At 34.7% G+C, this 21,172-nt stretch overlaps 1 protein-coding gene across 1 annotated transcript in view; it reads right to left on the bottom strand.

Annotated features, from left to right (window-relative positions):
- Positions 1-21,172, bottom strand: part of DPY19L3 (dpy-19 like C-mannosyltransferase 3) — a 117,360-nt gene that overhangs the window by 45,010 nt on the left and 51,178 nt on the right. The window contains exons 5-8 of the mRNA XM_044664179.1: positions 9,463-9,584; positions 8,631-8,776; positions 5,481-5,604; positions 4,794-4,928 (exon numbers count right to left, since the gene is read on the bottom strand). Coding sequence (XP_044520114.1) covers positions 4,794-4,928; positions 5,481-5,604; positions 8,631-8,776; positions 9,463-9,584 — 527 coding nt within the window. The remainder of the gene's footprint in view (positions 1-4,793; positions 4,929-5,480; positions 5,605-8,630; positions 8,777-9,462; positions 9,585-21,172) is intronic.

Below are 21,172 nucleotides of genomic sequence, written 5' to 3'. Positions count from 1 at the left end.
GATGTTGATCTAAACCTAATCTCTTCCATATTGTTTTCCAATTTTCCAAACAGTTTTTGTCAAATAGTGGATTTTTGTCAGAAAAATTAGGCTCTTAGGGTTCACTGTCTTGCTGACGTCATTTACCCCAAGTCTATTCCACTGATCCTCCCTTCTGTCTCTTCACCAGCACCATATTATTTCAATGATTGCTGCTTTATACTATAGTTTAATTTCTGGTACTGCTAGGCCACCTTCCTTCATGTTTTTTTTTCATTATTTCCTTTGATATTCTTGATCTTTTGTTCTTCCAAATGAATTTTGTTATAGTTTTTTTAATTCAGTAAAAAAGTTTTTTGGTAGTTTGATAGGTATAGCACTAAATTAGTAAATTAATTTGGTTAGAATAGTCATTTTTATTATGTTAGCTCATCCTACCCATGAGCAATCAATGTTTTTCCAATTGTTTAGATCTAGCTTTAACTGTTTGGAAAGTGTTTTGTTGTTGTGTTTGTATAATTCCTGTGTTTGTTTTGGTAGATAGATTCCTAAGTATTTAATATTGTCTAGGGTGATTTTAAATGGTGTTTCTCTTTCTACCTCTTGCTGCTTTGATGTGTTGGAAATATATAGAAATGCTAATGATTTATTTTGTATCCTGCAACATTGCTAATGTTGATTATTTCTACTAGCTTTTTAGTTGATTCTCTAGGATTTTTTAAGTAGACCATCATATCATCTGCAAAGAGTGATAGCTTAGTCTCCTCATTGCCTACTTTGATACCTTCAATTTCTTTTTCTTCTCTAATTGCTACTGCTAGTGTTTCTAGTATTATGTTAAATAATAGAGGTGATAATGGGCATCCTTGTTTGATGCCTGATCTTATTGGGAAGGCTTCTAATTTATCCCCATTGCATATGAGACTTGTTGATAGTTTTAGATATATACTGTTTATTATTTTTAGGAAAGGTCCTTCTATTCCTACACTTCCTAGTGTTTTCAATAGGAATGGATGTTGTATTTTGTCAAAGGCTTTTTCAGCATCTATTGAGATAATCATGTGGTTTTTGTTGGTTTGCTTGCTGATATGGTCAATTATGTGAATGGTTTTCCTTATGTTGAACCATTCTTGTGTTCCTGGTATAAATCTCACCTGCTCATAATGAATAACCCTCATGATCACTTGCTGAAGTCTTTTTGCTAGTATTCTGTTTAAGAATTTTGCATCTATGTTCATTAAGGAGATTGGTCTGTAGTTTTCTTTCTCTGTTTCTGATCTACCTGGCTTTGGGATCAGTACCATATTTGTATCATAAAAGGAGTTTTGTAGAACTTCTTCTTTGCTTATTATGTCAAATAGTTTGTATAGTATTGGAATTAGTTGTTCTTTGAATGTTTGATAGAATTCACTTGTGAATCCATCTGGTCCTTGGGATTTTTTTTAGGGAGTTGTTTGATGGCTTGTTCAATTTCTTTTTCTGATATAGGATTATTTAAGTATTCTATTTCTTCTACTGCTAATCTAGGCAATTTTCAAAGTACCAACTTCTAGTCTTATTTATTAATTCAATAGTTCTTTTACTTTCAATTTTATTGATTCCTCCTTTAATTTTTATAATCTCTAATTTGGTCTTTAACTGGGGATTTTTAATTTGTTCCCTTTCTAGTTTTTGGATTTGCATGCCCAGTTCATTGATCTTTGCCCTCTCTAATTTGTTAATATATGCACTCAAGGATATAAATTTCCCACTGAGTACTGCCTTAGCTGTATCCCACAGAGTTTGGTAGGATGTCTCATCATTGTCATTCTCTTCAATGAAATTATTGATTATTTCTATGATTTCTTCTTTAACTAACTGGTTTTGGAGAAACATATTATTTAATTTCCAATTAGTCTTTTGTTTGCCTGTCCATGTGCCCTTACTAATTATTATTTTTATTGCATTATGATCTGAAAAGGTTACTATATTTCTTTTTTCTTTTTTTTTTTAAACCCTTACCTTCTGTGTATTGGCTCATAGGTGGAAGAGTGGTAAGGGTGGGCAATGGGGGTCAAGTGACTTGCCCAGGGTCACACAGCTGGGAAGTGTCTGAGGCCGGATTTGAACCTAGGACCTCCTGTCTCTAGGCCTGACTCTCAATCCACTGAGCTACCCAGCTGCCCCCCTATATTTCTTTTAATAAGTAAATAAAAGGGGAAGGAGGGGAATGAAGGAGAGAGGGATTAGGAGATCTCTATTGTTGATCAGTTGAAACTAGTGGAAGGCTTAACCCTTGCAGGGCTATAGGTCCCCCCCGTATCTTCTTCCTTCCTTCACTAAAGCTCTTAATCCTAACTAATTAAGTAAATAATCTCTTGAGGGATTATTGATGGTGTTGATTAAAGATCTTCAAAGACTGAGGATCAGGCTATACAAACTGTCTACAAGGTCTTTTGTAGTATTCAAGGTCAGTCAGGGCTGGATATCAAATATGGCTACAGGGTTTGAAAGCACAAGGGTTGAAGTTTGCTAGGCCTAGGAGTATCAGGTATGCACCACCTGCCTCCTTTGAGCTCACCCAAACCCAAAGTGAGTTCTCTGCTTGGGGTTCCACCTTTTATACCCTGGCTCCAACAGTCTTCAACTGCCCTTGCCTTCTTGGGGTTCTTATGCGTGCACACCAATATAGCTTACAATGCTCAAAAGGTGTGTAAGCCAGAGGATGCCCACCAAAAGCTTTGCCATGAAAGGCATATGGTTATAGGCTTGACAGGTGGGGCAGGCTGAACACACTTTAGAGGGTATGGTAGTTATACCAGGCATGTTGGTTATAGGCTTGACAGGTGGGGCAGGATGCATACACTTTAGAGGCTATGGTAGTTATACCAGGGGCTATCCATATTCTTTTAACAGAATCTACAATGCTCTGGGTACCAAAGTGACTGTTTCTGTGAATGGATAAGCATATTTGGTGATAAAAAAAAACTTTTAGGGAGTAGGGGTTTTCCTTCAGATGACACTTATACTCCATTGATCTGTTTTGCTTTAAACTTTTTTTCCCATTTTCCCACTTCCTGTTTATTATAAAAAAGGGATAAATTTGAGTCATTACTAGTTGCCAACATTAAAATTAATTCAGGCCCTTCTAAGGCCGCTAGCTTTGCAGTGGTATGTGCCCAGTCATTCCCCCTAGAGACAGGGTCAGTGCCATCTGTATGGGCAGGGCAATGAACTACAGCTAGGGCTTCTGGGAGCTGAAGGGCAGGAAGAATTTCATGAATAATTTCTGCATTTGCTATACATTTTCCAGGTGAAGTTAAAAATCCCCTTTTAAGCCATAGCATACCCATTGCATGACATATTCCAAATGTATATCTAGAACTTTTCAGGGTAAAGGCAAATATATTCCTGAAATTTTTATGAATAGGTATTGAGAAGAATGCTGAGCACAGATCTACCACAGTATAATATGTGGCTATGCTAGGAATAGAGAAGATCATTGTGGCTAGGTTAAGAACCATAGGATGTCTTTTTATGACATGATTAATCACATCCCTTAAATCCTGTACAAATCAATATATAGGTTTTCCATCTGAGCCTAATTTGGGCTTTTTTATAGGTAGAATAGATGTATATTGCATGGAATTATTATTCCTTGCTCAATTAGTGAATCTATCACTGGGAAAATTCCCTCAATTGCCTCTTTTGATAGGGGATACTGAGGAATGGAAGGAAGTGGACCATCTTTTGTCTTAATTTGAAAGGGAGCAGCTGATTTGAGTAGGCCTATAGAAGAAGAAGATGTGGCCCAGAGAAACTCCAGTATATCAGCTGGAATTTCAAAGGTGGGAGATTCCTTCACCTCCTGACTGTCTAAAATAAATACAGGAAGCAAAATTTAAGGATTCCTCAGGCAATTCTAGCATTATAGAGCCATCTTGAGAGCATGTTATTGTGGCTCTAAGTTTGCATACAAGATCTCTCCCTAACAAATTTATGGGGGACAAGGCATTAGAAGGAAAGAATGTTCTACTAATAGGGGTTCCATAGACACCATTCAAGGGGAAAGCTTTGGGACCTTTAGGGATGGCCCTAAAACCTCCACTACATTAAGTGAGCCAATGGAATCACAATCAGAATCAGGTGTACTCATCAATACCTATCTGGAGGCTCCACTGTCCAAGAGGCAATCATAAGAATGTCAAGGGAATTAATGAAAAAAAATGTGAAGGAAGCTGGTCTAGCAACACTAGAACTCAAATTATATAACAAAGGGGATAATTCTAATAACAATCTGGTACTTGCTAGGAAATAGGGTTGTGGATTAGTGGAATATATTAGGTACATAAGTACAGTAGTAAATAACTATGGTAAAAGTAACCTACTCACAGTCTAAAAGTAAGAACTAATGGCAATGATGTTGTTTGGGAGACAGGTTAAGAGTTTTCAGGATCCTTGCTGTTATTCGGTGTATAATCTTAGGCAACTTTTTTTTTTTAAACAGAGTTCCCCAAACCAAAGTACAAAGTATTGTTAAGATTCTCTTATATTTTTAAATCTGTGTTATCTTCAAAAAGGATTAAAAATTGACATAAATATATTTACAAGAACAATTATATATTATAACTTAAAATATGCAGAATAAAGATTTTAAAGGGGTCAAATTATCACATGAATAGCTGAAGATGGTAAATTTTATTTGCACAAATGATATTTAACTGAATTAAATTATAATAATTAAGCACTTAAGTAGCTAGTTTAATTCTTAGATATTGAATATTAAATAAAGTACATCATCAGTGAACATCAAGTAAGAAGAAAGTAAGATTTACCTTTACTGTAGGAAGCATGTTCAGACAGTCCAGTATAAATAACACTAATGCTTGCATCAGCATCATAAATTGATTAAATTGCCATGTCAAACTAAAGAGAAAAGTAGATATGAACACTGCAAGAAGAGTCAGCCTCTGAAAAAAGAAGATTTTTAATATCATTTACATGTCTCTAGTGATAAAAGCTTTTACATATAAGTTTCTTCAAGAAATAGCCAATGTCTTTCTAAATAAATAAAAGAAACTTTATTCAAATTTTATATAAACATGTAAATGAATTAGAATAAATTTCATTCAAATTTATTGAATAGCTATAAACTATTACACTGAAAACTTCTGTTCTTAATTTTCTAATGTGACACTCACACAACACATCTACTGAACAAAATCTGAAGAGCAAGGGATCAAATTTTTTTGAGTATTGCACAAAACTTGTGGGTTTATTATTGCTGTTCAAGAATAGATTATATACATTATGTTTCTGAAAATTAATATAAAAACATTTTATTTATAACAGAGGAAAAGAGCTTAAATGAGGAAGACAAACTAATTCAAGTTAAATAAGAAAGAATGGAATAAGAATAATTTTTTGCATTAGGGTCCTCTGTTTATCTGCTCATTTGTCAATGATTCTGATATTGCTTAAAACAGAATTAAACAATCTTAAAAAAGATACTAAGAACTTACTTCACAAAGAGGCTGTAAATGTGGTCTGAGTAAATATGTAATTGCTGCTATCTGAACTGCGAAGAATGGCAGTGCCCAGTTCTCTCTCAAAGGAATGGTGAACTCTACTCTTGTAGTATCTATTCTGCACAAAATAGAAATTTTCAGAAACAATGGTAAAAAGAAGGCTCCTTTTCTTAAAGTGTTTGCTAAGAGGAAGAAATTATATGAAGGTATTTCTTAGATTCAAATGACTACAAATAGATTAGCCAGAATTGGCTCTACATTTTTTTGTCTCATTTTGTGTTTGTTTATTGCAGCAAACATTAAAATACTTAAATGGTTTATTATTTAATTGCTTTGAATATTCCCTCCATTAGTACAGATTGTAACCCAATCATGCCTATTATTTTGACTTATTCTGGACTTATGAATCCCCTACTGAGGATCTACCAAAGTGTTGGAGGCCTTCCTCTAGCTTAAATGTTCTTAATCTGGGGTTCACAATCCCTGGCTAGATTTCAGATGACTAGTGAACTTGGAAGGGAAAAAATTATTTCTTTTTTACTAATTTTTACTAATCCTTAGTTTTCTTTGGAAACCTAAGTATTTTGTGCATTTTGAAATGTAATTCCGAGGAGTCGAAGGATTCACTAGCTTAACAAAGAATCAATGATAGAAAAAAAAACCACATTAAAACCTCCTTCTCCAGGCTTTTTGACTCTTTGTGGGGAAAAGTGCAGCATATGATTTACTATGTCATTCCTTGCATTCATTATACAACTTGTCTATCTCTTTTTCTGATCATACATTTCCTATATAATAGCTCATTTTTGTTATCAATGGTAATATATTCCAGTCTACTTATGCTCATCATGTATGTATCTCTTTCCTTAGGATCATTCACAATTGTAATTCTTTGGAGTGTGTGACATTCCAGGACTTTTAGCTACATAGCATCACCAGAACAAAATGCACTGAAAAAATAGGCTTGTATATCACATTGCAATATGAGATTACTGAAAGCAACAAGTAATTCCTAAAAATACTAATTGTCTATATGATTCTGTTCCTAGCTCATTGTTTATTGAGCTTGTCCAAGATAAATGTGTGGAGAGTTTTACTCAACAGGCTATCTGTCAAACTTATATTTCAATCCATACCTAAGAATTCTTTTTCTACTTAGTTTTCCCCAAGTTCATTGTTGGGCCAGTCTCTTTCGAGCAGCCTTACTGAGGAGGCCTTGTCGCATTCTGAGATATGTTATCAATATAGTGTCAACATCAGTTAGGAGAGGAGCATCTGGAGGATCTGAGTTTCTATATGGAATCCTTGTTTCATTTGGACTTCTCTATGAGAGTGTTTACCTTTGGTAAGTATTCATCATCCTCTTTTATCCCTTGCTTGATACTGAAAATCAGAAGATCCCTGAACAGGTTGTCTCTGTAGTTGCATCTATCAAGAAATCTCTCATAAGTTATCATTAGTAAAATTTGGATAGCTATTCTTCATAGCAACTATATCTGCCATTAAATAATTTTATTCAGTTAAAAAACATTATAGCCACTATCACTAGAGTTCTTATTATAAGAGCACAACTCTATTCATATTAAATTTTGCTTTAGATCTGACAATGTATTTCAATTCACTTGAAAAAATAGCTAGGTATATAGAATTTTGCAGATAGATTCTATTTTGTAAGACTATAGTTTTCAAGGCTTAATCTCCCTAACATTATGTTGCCTCTAGGCACTTTGAAAATCATTTCAATTCAATTGAACAAAAGAATATTCACTAAATGCATACTATGTGCTTTCTTATTTTAATCTCAAAAGAATTCCAAGAAGTAAGAAAGGCTTGGTACTACCATTCTCATTCTGAGATTAACAAACTGAAGCACAGAGAAGGTAGATGGCTCACTTTTAAGTTCATAGGGGAAATTAATGGCAATTCTGTGATTAACATTTGCCTCTTCTGAATCCTAATCAATCAACCTTCATTTTTTGAGTACCTACTATGTATTATGAACTGTGCTTAGGATAAAAATGAAATAATTCTCACCCTCAAGAATACCACAATCTACCATGAGAGACAAATTTACATGTATATACAAAATGAATAAAAGCAATTTAAGGAGAGGGTTCTTGCAGCTGTGGGGCCTCAGGAAAAGCTTCATTTTGAAGGTAGTGCTTGAGCTGAGTTTTGCAGAAAAGAAGGGATTTTTAAGAGGTGGGAACAAGAAGAGGGTGAATTTCAAGGATTATTATTAAAAATTATTAAAAAAACTATTAAAAAATCATAGATATGGGAAATGAACACTGTAGGTGAGGAATAATTTTTGCTAGAATGACAGTTTGGCTGAGCCACAGAATACAAGAGGGGGAATAATGATAAGGGTGGAAAGAGGTGTTGGGACAAGGCTATGAAGGACCAAAGATTTTTATATTTGATCCAAATGGAAGGGAACTACTGAAGTTTACTGAGTATGGGAGTGACATGTTCAGACTTTCCTACCTAGGAGACATCCTAGTAATTAAATTTCTTAGAATTACTAAGTAGATTTAGCAAAATAGCAGATTTCCTAGAATCACTTTCCTAGCTATGTAGAAGACTTATCAGAGAGGGGAAAGACAAAGTAGAGAGACTAATTAGGAAGCTACTGGAGTATCTAGGCAGGAAATGATGAAGACCTGAAATAACGTGGAATCCAACTTCTGTCCAAATTGGATTTTTTCATTTTAGTAAATCAAAAAATATTCTGAAGGGAAAATAAAATTCTCATTGGAAAAAGCAGAATAAACCATTATTTTGTTGAACACAAAGTAAACAAACTCTTTTCTTTATAAATAATAGCTGCTGACAATTATATAGCATTTTAAGGTTCATAAAGGGGGTTATAAAAGTTTAAAACCTATAATAATGCTCAGGTAGAAACTATAAGGATTGGTACCACCATTTCAGAAATCTGAATACTGAGATTCAGAATTTGTCTAGAGGGTCACATAGTTGGTTAGTGTCAGAGGCAGGATGCGCATCCAGATCGTCCTTACTCCAAGTCTAACGGAGTTCCACCATATTATACTGTTAAATATAATCTTTATTTTTACCATCCAGGAAAGGGTAGAAAGGTATATAAATAAATATGCATATAAAAATGTCAATCCAACTCACCTATTTATAACATACCAGAAAGCTGCTAAGAGCCCTGACAACCATGTTCCACTAAGAAGCCAGCTGGTTACATAAAGTGCTGTGACATACATTGCTTGGAGTCCAAATAAAGTGTAGATATAAAAATAAACAGGCTCTAAGTATGTCTGTAACACAGAAGAACAGAATAAGAAGTTATTGGAAATTCTTAATTCTTCCTGTCATCAAATATTTATAAAAAATAGTCAATAAAAATGTTTAAGTAAGGAGCCCAACTGGTCAGGAGCCAGAACTCCAAGGAATTCTGATCCCACTTTTCCTCTTTGCATCTAAGACAATGCTAGCAATGCTTTTTCCTGCCAGCAAGAAGCAAAGAACAGCTCAATGAGGTCTTCTGAATTTTCTGTAGTTCAGATAATTTTGTCTGAACTTAGCCCAATTTTTTTCTCATTTTCCTGGGAATAGCAGGTCATTGTTGTTTCAGAAAGTTTTCTGTCTCTGCTCCTTGTGTGTTGCAGCACTTGAGTTCTGACATTGACATAAATGGGAGTTTTTTTCCCTTAGAGAAGTAAGTGAATATAGTAACTTTCAAAATGAATATCCTTTAAATTACATATTTATATTAATGCATGCTTTATGTCAGTTTATGAGTGAAGGTATAAAATGCATAACAACATATTAATAAAATACAAAGACCACAAAAGCAGGTAAAAATAATTATATTTTAAAAGCTGATTTGTAGGTGATATATCACACAAATTTGAAGAACCAAAAGAGGAGCTGCAGTTCAAAACAGCAAACTGCCATTTTCATGTGAAGATATTAATTGATACAAAAGAAATCCAAAATATACCTGTATAGGTAGAACTCTATATAAAATGCTGAGAAACACTTCTTGATAAATATTCATTCGTTCAAGGATATTAATTGTCCTCATTGATTCAGTTTTATTATCATATATCAGTCCATGGAAACCTATAGTTAATATTTAAAAATCATAAAAATTAGCATTTTCAATTGTAATAAGTATATAAGTATATTATATGTTTTAGTGTATATTATACAATAAGTAATGATAAATACTAATAAAGAAATAATTAAAATAAATAATGAATGATAATAATATATGTGTATTATATGTATATATGTATATTATATGTAATAAGTATATTAAAGATTTAAATGGCTTGATTTTCCAGAATTATACCAAGAATTATATCAAATTATTTACTTTCTCTAACACAAAATATTTGTCCCAAATTCTTTAAAGTAGAAACAGTGATATTATAGAAAGAAAGCTAGACTATGATTAAGATCTGGGTTCCAGTTACTGTTCTGCTATTTACTGGACACATTAGTTTTCCCATCTATTAAAAAAATCATTCAAGGCCTGCCTGCCTTATAGGGCTGTTATGAGGATTAAATGAGATAATCTATGTGAAAGTGCTTTGCAAACTGTCATGTTTCATGTAAATGTAAAGGATTTATTATGATGATATTCTAGCATTGAAGCCTCTAAAAAGATAAAAGAGGTTCATGCAACTACATTTGGGGAGATTTATACAATGGTGTGATAAAGTTAGGAAGCTATACAATGAAGACTTTTTCTCTTCCATGCAGGTACTGTATAATTAATGTGGAAAAGAACAGGTGTATAGGATTAATATCTTATCTTGAGGTTTACAGGGCTTTCCTCTGCTATTACACAGAAGCTTATACTTTGATGAAGCTATAATCTCATTAACATGGTTATAATACTTCCTTCTTCCCAAGTAAATGCAATGCATCCCTGCTGCTTCATCCTATATAATTCTTTACATTATTTCTCTCAAAAGGATCTCTTTGCCTCCCACTGTCATTTGAAGACTCTTCCTCAACCACCTTCACTAACCAAGTTCTTCTTTAAATTTCAACATATAATCCTGATCCTAGTAATTGTTATCCTATAGATCCTCCAGGACATTCTACTTCCTTTCTCAATGAGTTAAGTGTCATTTATAGTTGCTCTCCTACCCATTTCCCACTGTCACACTAAGGGACTTTATCATACAAAATAATATACCCACAAACAACACAGTCCCAATCTCTAGTTTCTCAATCTATTCCATTTCTTAACGGCCTTGACCTTACTTTCACCCACAAGTGTTCACTTCTACATTCAAGAACTCTGAAATTCCTTCATCTAATTATATATTAGCATTGTTTTTCTCTGGGCCTTATGACCTCCAATGCTCTTTTTAATTTTTATCACGATTTTCATTCCCATTAATTCTGTTTTTTCCCCATGCCATCAACTCTGTACTAGCTATATTCTCTTCCTCTATATTGGCCTATGGGTGAACCAACTCTCCACCCTCAAATGCCTTTTTCCTTTGTACTATTACCAATCACGCTATGCCAAACTCTAACACTTGATTGATAATACTTGGATGCCGAATAGAACTGGAAAAAAAATCACTAATTTATGTTGAGCTCACTACAAATTTAGGTCATTTAATCTCAACGAGGCCTTCATTTCAGCAAAGCAAATTTCCTATTCCTTCATAATCCATAATTTGTTATACCTCTCTCCACAGAGTCTATTCTAAACCTTCTCATCTCTCCTTAAATTTCTCATGGCATCCTTCCTCCTCTCCTCTCAGCCAAGGGTGTCATCTCATACTTCATGGATAAAATGAGACCATTTGCCTGGAACTCTCACCCTTCTCCTTTCTTCCAATCTTATATCAGACATCTCTTTCCACTATCTCTTCCTTCACTTCACAGTCTAAAATTAAAAAGGCAGTCCCTCTTGCTGAAGCAAACCCCTTGACATGTGCTCCAGATCCTATTCCCTCCTGATTTCTCCAGCAAACTGTTCCTATTATCATCTTCAATCTCTCCCTCGCTATTGTCTCCTTCTACATTGTCTAAAAACACAATCACATCTCTATCATCTTAAAAAAGTCTCTCACATATTTTTTTTTGCTCTTTAGGATCTTACTTGGTGATCTCAACAGTCCTCAATGGTTTAATTATCATCTATGCAGTCAATTCTCAGATCTATTTATCCAGCCCTAGTCTTTTTGTTGAGGTATAATCGCACATCTCCAACGGCCTGTTGGGTGCTTTTAACTGGATCCTATAGGCATCTTGAACTCAATAGATCTAAAAGAAAATTCATTATCTGTGCTCCCAAATCCACCCTTCTTCCTAATTTCCATACTATAGTTGCAAGCACTACCATCCTTTCAATTACCCAGATCACAACTTTGGTGTCTTCCTAAATCCCTCACTTAAACTCACCCCACATATCCAATCCATTGCCAAATCTTGGAATTTCTACCTTCATAACATCTTACACAACTCCTTCTCTCCACTCACACAGTCACAAACTTTGTTCAGGTGTGTGAGCATTGCCTCTTGTTTGGTCTAATGCAATGGACTTTTAATTATTCTCCTTGCCTTAATTCTCTCCCTATTGCAAACTAACCTTCACTTGGCTGCCAAGGTGATTTTTCTAAAATAGATCTGATCATGCCACTCTCCTGTTCAATGAGTTCCAGTGGCTCCTTATCAAACCTAGGATCAAATATAATAGTCTTGAGGTTAGTATTAAAACCTCTTCATAAGACAGGCACAGTAGTACATTACTGATGGAGCTGTGAATCAGTAGGACTATTTTGGAAAGCAATTTGGAATTATTCAAATAAGTGATTTTGATAGCCTTTGACTCAGAGACTCTACTACTAGGTTTATCCTAAGCTTAGAAGCTACTAAGCTCCCAAGAAGATCACTGATAAGAACAAAGTCCCTATATGCACCAAAATATTTATAACAGCACCTATTTTGATAACAAAGAACCAAAAACAAAGAAAATGTCTCTTGATTAGAGAATAAACAACTGTGGTACAAGAATCTAATAGTAATAGTAATAATTAATGTTCTGTAAGAAGTAACAAATATGATGAATGTAAAGAAGCATGGAAAGATTTATATGAACTGATGCAGAATAAAATAAACAGAGCCAAGAAAACAACATACACAATGATTACAATATAAATGGAAAGAAAATTCACCAAAAAAAATGTTGCAGAATTACAAAGAATAAGTTTGGCTCCAAAGAAGAGATGATAAAATACTATTGCTACTCCATCTCTCTAAGGTGAGAGCTCCACAAATGTTATATATTAGATTTGTTTAATGTATTGATGTTACTGATTTTTTTCTTTCTTTTTTCCTTTTAAAAATTATTTGCCATGAGGGCAGCTGGGTGGCTCAGTGGATTGAGAGCCAGGCCTAGAGATGGAGGTCCCAGGTTCAAATCTGGCCTCAGATACTTCCTAGCTGGGTGACCCTGGGCAAGTCACTTAACCTCCATTACCTAGCCCTTACCACTCTTCTGCCTTGGAGCCAATACACAGTATTGATTCTAAGACAGAAAGTAAGGGTTTAAAAAAAAATAATTTGTCATATAAGATGGCTCTTGGAAGTGGAAAAAGGAAAAGATAATAGGGTAAATTATAATGATATAAAAAGGAAAAAGATATCATTATTTAAATTTTTAAAGCTCTTTGTAATCTGGCCCCTTCTTACTTTTCTTATCTTCATATACTTGACTCCCTTCATATACTCTGATCATACACTGGGCTAGTTGCAGTTCTTGAAATACAATACACATCTCTCATCTCCATGCCTTTGCACAGGCTATCCCCATTCCTGTAATGTTCTGTCCCTTCACCTGTCTCTTAAGTTTCCCTGACTTCCTTCAAGACTTAGGTAAATCCTACTTTCTTCAGGAGACCCTTCTTGGTCTCCTCAGCTCCTGATATCATCCCTTTTCAGATTACCTTAATCACTTTTATGCATGTATCTTACATGAATCTAGATTTTTACATGTTCTCTCTGTGAGGAGAGGGCTATGTGTTGCTCTCAGAATATGTTCTCAAAAACACGGCTGAGCAATGTTCTATTTCCAAGCATGCTGACAAGTGTGTTATCCCTGGAAACCCCTAACTATGGACCCTGCCCTGCTTTTGCTGGGCCGTGCCCCTGAGTATGCACTAGTTAGGCTGCAGGTGTTATGAGTTGTGGTAAGCTTCTAAGCTAAGCAATAGGTATTATAAGTTGTAGTTTCAGGGCTTATAAGTTGTGGTTATGCTAGTTTCTGATTGGGTAAAACCTTAGATTGTAAATCTTGTCTCACCAGTGTGTGGGCTGCACCCCATTGTGGTCAAAGCCTATAAAAGATTAGACTCAGCCAGAAGAGGGTGTACCTGCCTATGATTACAGGTCAGTGCTCTTTTTTATGAAAAAGAAATAAAAACTCTGTCTTTTCTGCTCATGACTTCTGACTCCAAATTTTCATTGTGAGGAGCTGATCTCCATGGGGGTGGTCTCTCAACCCTACTGAACATATCTCCTCCATGCTCCTTGAAGGCAAGTATTTCCTACCTTTCCCAAGTGTTTAGCAGAGTCCTGACAAATAGTATTTAATAAATGCTTGTTGACTGATTTGTTAACTGTAAGACGTTCCCCAAGTATTTCATTTCCTTCCAATATTGAACCTAAACTCCTAGGGGATAAGCCCTAGCTTGCAGTGTGAGCAAAGTAAAGTTCAGAGAGGTTAGGCACCATATCAAGGTTATACAAGCAATAAATGACAGAGCTGAGATTTGAACTCAAGTCTTAAAACTTCAGTATTCCAAGTAAAGGGCTTTATATTGCACTACACTGAATTCCTGTTTTGTTTCTTACTTGTTACACTACTGACTTGCCTATTCTTTTGATTATATTTCCCAGATATAATGCCTTATTCCCCTGGAGTGCAAGTTCAGTGACCATATTCCAAAGCCTGCTTATATTCTCTCTGAGTTTTTCCACTCTTCTCTGGGTCATCTGCAATTTTGATTATTCAGAGTGCATGATGTTCTACAATATGTAGTAATAGAGAACCATTAGTATGTTGTGTTAAAAAAAAGTGGGGTGAGGGTGTCAGAGAGCAGGTTGAGATAACTAAGCAATGGCTTAACTACAATGCACCTTCTACTTTTCTCCCTATTCTATTAAGGGTCTAGTTCATAACCTACCTTGTGGGCCAGCCACAGACATACACATTGATTGATTAAAGTAGTCTTTCATTTGGCCTCTGTGCTTTCATGACAGTTGCAAATATCTTGTGTAAGCATTTGTCTCCCTGTTTTATGGTTCACTTAATCCTGGTATCAGGGGATCAGTAAAATGATCTCTGATCTTAAGGAATATATATTCTATCATGGAAATAAGAGGTAGACTTCTCTACATTGACTATGTGGTTCCATCTGTCAAAGAATCTTTCATGATTATAACATACTCAACACTGAAGAGTGCCTTTAAGGCTATGTTTGGTTCTACTAAATAAAATGCTTGTTTGTAATCAATAAACAAAAGCAGTAGCTTCTTATATTGTCTATACTTTTCAGTCAACTGTAGAACTATGACATCTTTTGGAAAAGATTTGGAATGTCCAACTGTTTCATTTTATTATTTTCATCAAGGATATCCTTATTATGTTCATAAGCTATTCTCATAAAGATTTTGCAGAGATGGGAATGTAGACACATGAGTCAATAGTTGCTGGTGTCTTTTTTTGTTCATCTGTTTTTGGTAATAACACTGTCTATGATTTTGTTCTATTCTTTTGTTAGTTCCTCCTCTGAAAGTCTGAAAAATTAAAATTAGTAATTAACTTATATTAGATATAAGTTATCAAAATATTGTCATTTCCAGCACAGATCTTTCCAGTGTATACTTAATGAAATCCAGTGAGTTTATTTTGAGTCATTTCTGTTTCTTCACATATGTCATCTACTAAGCTTGTTAGAAAATTCAAATGCGGTGATTCTACTTTTGTAAATTATAAGAATCAGTTATAAAAATGCTAATGAATCTGTTCCATCTCCCTTCTACTTGTCTTCCAAAGTCCATTTATAAATGTTTGTGAAATCTTACTTTTCTTTCAAAGTCCAACCCTTAAAAAAAAAGCTATTTATTCTCATTGTTTTTACTTCTTTTACTTTTCAACCTCTTGCAATCTGGATCCTGATCTCATCAATCAAATAAAACTGAAAAAATCTGAAAAATTCAACAGCTTTTTTTTTCGCAATTCTCATTTCTCATTTTAAGTATTCCAAAAGCCAAGAGATCAGAAAGAAGTTCATCCTAGATGTATAAAAAGATATATAGATGGAATGTCATATGTAAGGAATAGCAAAAAGGCTAATGTGGCTGAACTATAGTGTAGGAGAAAGAGAAATGTATAAAAAAGCCTAGAAATATGTGTCAAGCCAATTTGTGAAGGGCTTTAAATATCAAACAGAGGTGCTCTATTTGATCCCAACTAAAATAGGGAATCACTGGAACTTCCTGAGTAATACAGACAACAACGGAGGAAAATCACTTTCTTAACTGTGTGGAGGATAGATTGAAAAAGGGAGAAACTTGAGGCATGGAAACTAATTAGGCTGCTATAATACAAACAAGAGGTAAAGGAAGTTTGAGGGGAAAGAAGGGCACTGAGGTAAGAGAAGTTGTGGAGGCAAGACGACTAGATGTGGCAACTGATTGGGTTTATTGGGTTAGGGAGAGTGAGGAGTAGAAGATGATTCCAAAGTTGTAAACCTAGTGACCTGAGCGATGGTTTCTTCCAAAAGAAATAAGAATAGATTTTTGTGATAAGAATGAGTTCTATTTTGGGTGTGGTAAGTTGGAGATACCTATTAAATGCCTACTGGCATAGTCAGTAGGAAATGTTAAAAAGAGACAATTTTTAATGCTGAAATGTAGCTAAGGAGAGACTAACACTGGTTACACAAATATAGAAGTCATTTGTATAGGGATAAAATGATGAGGTCACTGAGAGAATATAAAGAAAAACTTGAAGAAGGTCTAGGACACATCCACCATCAAGAGATAGCATATGGTTGCTGCAAAAGAAATTGCAGAGAAATGGGCAGATGGGAAGGAGGAGAAGCTATAGAGAAAAATGTCAAAAACACTGACAAGCCCTAGGGAGATCAATAGTGTTAAATGTCAGAGAAATCAACTTATAAGAATTGATTATTCTAAAAATGCTAAAAAATCTGTTCCCATTTCGCCTCTACTTGAAAATTAGGGGGAAAGGATCATTGTAGGGGTAGGCTCCTAGAAGAGGTATGAGGAGATAAGAGAGTAAGGGGAGAAATAAAGGGTTGGTATTGGTAAGAACTGCAAGACTATCTACTATATTCTAGGCCTTAAGGAAGAAAAAACAAAAAATAGGATAGTCCCTGTTCTTAAGGAGCTTACACTCTCATTTATTTTGGAGATGTCAATATTAATATGGTACAGTACTCTGTTAAGTATATAAAATTAAAATAAAATTAAAATTCAATAAACATTTATTAAGAGTATATTATAGCCTTGACATTCTCAAATATGAGGGAAAAGTAGAGATTGAAAGAATCCACAGATCACCTTCTACATTTAATTTCTAATTGACAATGCACAGGAATGTTATAGCCAAATTCAAGAACTACCAGGCCAAGGAAAAAAATATTATAAGCTGCTAAGAAGAAATCATTCAGATACCATGGAACCACAGTTAGGATAACACAGGATCTGGCTGCATCTACACTGAAGGACCAGAAGGCATGGAATATGCTATTCCAGAAAGCAAGGGAACTGGGTCTACAATCAAGAATCAACTACCTAGCAAAACTGACTATATTCTTGAAGGGGAAAATATGGTCATTTAATAAAATAGAAGACATCCAAGCATTCATAAAGAAAAGACTGGACCTAAACAGAAAATTTTATGCCTAAACACAGAACTCAAGAGACTCGCCAAAAGGTAATTAAGAGAGAAGAAAACAAACAAAACAAATAAAAAAAAAATTTAAGGGACCCAATCTGTTCATATGATTTGTATTTCTATAAGAAAAGATGATATGGGTAACTCTTAAAAGTTGTTACTATCATCAGGGTAACTAGAAGACACACACTTAGAGGGAACAGTGACAAACTGTATAGGATTAAATGTTAAAATATATGTATGTATGTATAAATATATATAAAACTAGAGGTAAAAAAAAGGATAACACTAAGAGAAATGGTAAAAGAGACAAAATGGGGTAAATTTATGTTTTATAAAGAAGTGCATGGCTGGAGCTGAATGGAAGGGTGAAAGAGACTGGAGACAGATAATACTTAAATCTTATGTTCATTGAGATTGACTCAAAGAAGGAAGAACAATCAGATTCAGTGGGGCAGAGAATTGATTCGTGCTCTATAGAGAAGTAGAAGGGTAACAAATGGACTGGTGGGGAGGGAAGTAATACAAGGAAGGGGAACCCTAAAGAAAAATAAGAGGGAAATAAGAAGGGAGGAGGTGGTAAAGGAAGTAAAATAAGAGTGGGGATTAGGGGGACTGATTAAAAACAAAACACGGGTGTAGAAGGAAATAGTGAAAGAAGAAAGGGCAGGACTAGGAGAGGAAATCAAAATGATGGGGAATACACACGTGGCAATCATAACTCTGAATGTGAATGGGATGAACTCACCCATAAAATGGAAGCAAAAAGCAGAGTGGATTAGAAACCAAAATCCTACCATATGTTGTCTATAAGAAACACGTAGGTAGACACACACAGGGTAAAGGTAAGAGGCTGAGATAATACTTATTGGGCATCAACTGAGAAAAAAGAAGGCAGGAGTTGCAATCATGATATTTGACAAAGCCAAAATAAAAATAGATATGATTAAAAGAGATAGGGAAGGTAATTACATCCTGATAAAAGGCAGTATAGACTAAGAAAATATCAGTACTCAACATGTATGCACCAAATGGAATAGCATATAAATTTTAAAAGGAGAAACTACTGGAGCTTAAGGAGGAAATAGATAGAAAAACGATACTAGTGGGAAACCTGAACCATCCTCTATCAGATCTAGATAAATTAAACCAAAAATAAATAAGGAGGTAAGAGATGTGAATGAAATCTTAGAAAAATTAGAGTTAATAGATATATGGAGAAAAATAAATAGGGACAAAAAGGAATACACCTTCTTTTCAGCAGCACATGGTACATTCACAAAGACTGACCATGTACAAGGGCATAAAAACATAGCAAACAAATACAAAAAAAGCAGAAATAATAAATGCAACCTTTTCAGATGATAATGCAATTAAAATAATTAGTAGGGGTACATGGATAAGCAAATCAAAAATTAATTGTAAATTAAATAATGATTTTCCAAAATTGGTTGGTTAAAGAACAAATCATAGAAACAATAATTTCATTGAAGAGAATGACAACAATGAGACATCCTATCAAAATTTAAAGGATACAGCTAAAGCAGTACTCAGGGGAAACTATATACTTGAGTACATATATTAACAAATTAAAGAGGGCCAAGATCAAAGAATTGGGCATATGTAAGTTAAAAAACCTAGAAAGAGAACAAATTAAAAATCCCCAGATAAAAAAACTAAATAAGAAATTCTAAAAATTAAAGGGGAAATTAATAAAATTGAAAATAAAAGAACTATTGAATTAATAATTAAGACTAGAAGCTAGTACTATGGAAAAACAAATAAAATAAGGTACTGGTTAATCTAATAAAGAAAGGAAAAAAGAAAACCAAAATTAATAGTATCAAAGATGAAAAGGGAGACCTCACCTCTAATGAAGAGAAAATTAAGGCAATCATTAAAAACTATTTTTCCCAATTACATGGCAATCTAGGTGATGTGGATGAATATTTACAAAAATATAAATTGCCTAGATTTATAGAAGAAGAAACAGAATGCTTAAATCATCCCATATTGGAAAAAGAAATTGAACAAGCCATCAAACAACTCCCTAAAAAAAATCCCAAGGACCAGATGGATTCACAAGTGAATTCTATCAAACATTCAAAGAACAACTAATTCCAATACTATACAACTTACTTGACATAATAAGCAAAGAAGTTCTACCAAATTCCTTTTATGACGAAAATATGGTACTGAATCCAAAGCATGGCAGATCAAAAACAGAGAAAGAAAACTATAGACCAATCCCCTTAATGAACATAGATGCAAAAATCTCAAACAGAATACTAGCAAAAAGACTCCAGCAAGTGATCATGAGGGTTATTCATTATGATCAGGTGGGATTTATACCAGGAATGCAAGGATGGTTCAATATTAGGAAAACCATTCACATAATTGACCATATCAACAAGCAAACCAAGAAAAATCACATGATTATCTTCAATAGATGCAGAAAAAGTCTTTGAAAAATACAATACTCATTCCTACTGAAGACGCTAGAAAGTATAGGAATAGAAGGGCTTTTCCTAAAAATAACAAACAGTATATATTTAAAATGTGATATGCAGAAATGGGCAGCCATTTTCTGTAGGTGTAAGTTAGCAGTCTGCCATTTTGGAACACAGAACTTGGCAAAGCACCCCAGGCCCTGTGCCAGGGTGACAGTTAAGGACAGGGTATAAATTGGGGTCCACAAACCTCTGGAGTCTTCACTTCTTTCTCTCATCTCAAGAGTTAGGGAGGAGGTGGTGGCAACTGGGCTCCTGGGTGGTTTGGGAGATTTGAATTAGGCAGGCAGGTAGGGACAATCTTCATTGCTAGCAAAATCAATACCTGATTGGCATAGCCAACAACCATTAAATCAAGCAAGAGTGAACAGCTATTTTCAAGAAAACAAAAGCATCTGACCCAGGGGGCTGACAGCCTCTGGGCTCAGCTACAAATAGCAACAGAGTTGGGAAGTGTCTCTCAAGGTCTTCCCATACTCTACACCTTAGGAAAAACTTGTGTTTCAAGATTTATTTTATTTTCAAATATTTAGGCAAGATCACTTAGGGTACCATTCACCCACCTTTCCTTCTCCCACTTACCTACCCTCAGTTTGATTACAAATAAACTCTGTTTGATCTTAGAGCCTAAATAATCTTTGAAACCAACTACTTACCTTAGTAACCGTATCTAGTTTCAAGCAGTCAGATCTGGATGTCTCTAGCTGGCTATAGTCATTCCCAAGCCAGTGTGATCCTTCATTTCAACCTAAGGCTTCAGGAAGTCACATTTCACTTCCTGGAAACATCTACCAACTGCCTGGCTGGATTGGTTTCTAAGGCTTTGTGGTTTAGCAAAGAACCTTGAATTCTTAAAGGGGGCTTAACCCAGCTGGTGTGGGAAAAAAATCTATACTCACATCTAGCTGTGATTAGAGTCTCTCTCTCCCTATTTAAGCAATCATCACTAGCATTGTCTGAGCCCCTTGCTACTCATAACAAAAACCATCAGCAAGCATCATCTGCAATGGGGATAAATTAGAAGCCTTCCCAATAAGATCAGGAGTGAAACAAGGATGCCCATTATCACCTCTATTGTTTATTAGTGTACTAGAAACACTAGCAGTAGCAATTAGAGAAGAAAAAGAAATTGAAGGTATTAAAATAGGCAATGAGGAGACCAAGCTTTCACTCTTTGCAAATGATATAATGGTCAGCTTAAAGAATCCTAGAAACTCAACTAAAAGGCTAGTGAAAATAATCAA

The sequence above is a fragment of the Gracilinanus agilis genome, chromosome 2 (assembly GCF_016433145.1).
Source record: "Gracilinanus agilis isolate LMUSP501 chromosome 2, AgileGrace, whole genome shotgun sequence".
In the NCBI taxonomy this organism is placed as follows: Eukaryota; Metazoa; Chordata; class Mammalia; order Didelphimorphia; family Didelphidae; genus Gracilinanus; species Gracilinanus agilis.
This window is presented reverse-complemented; position numbering and strand designations above follow the sequence as displayed.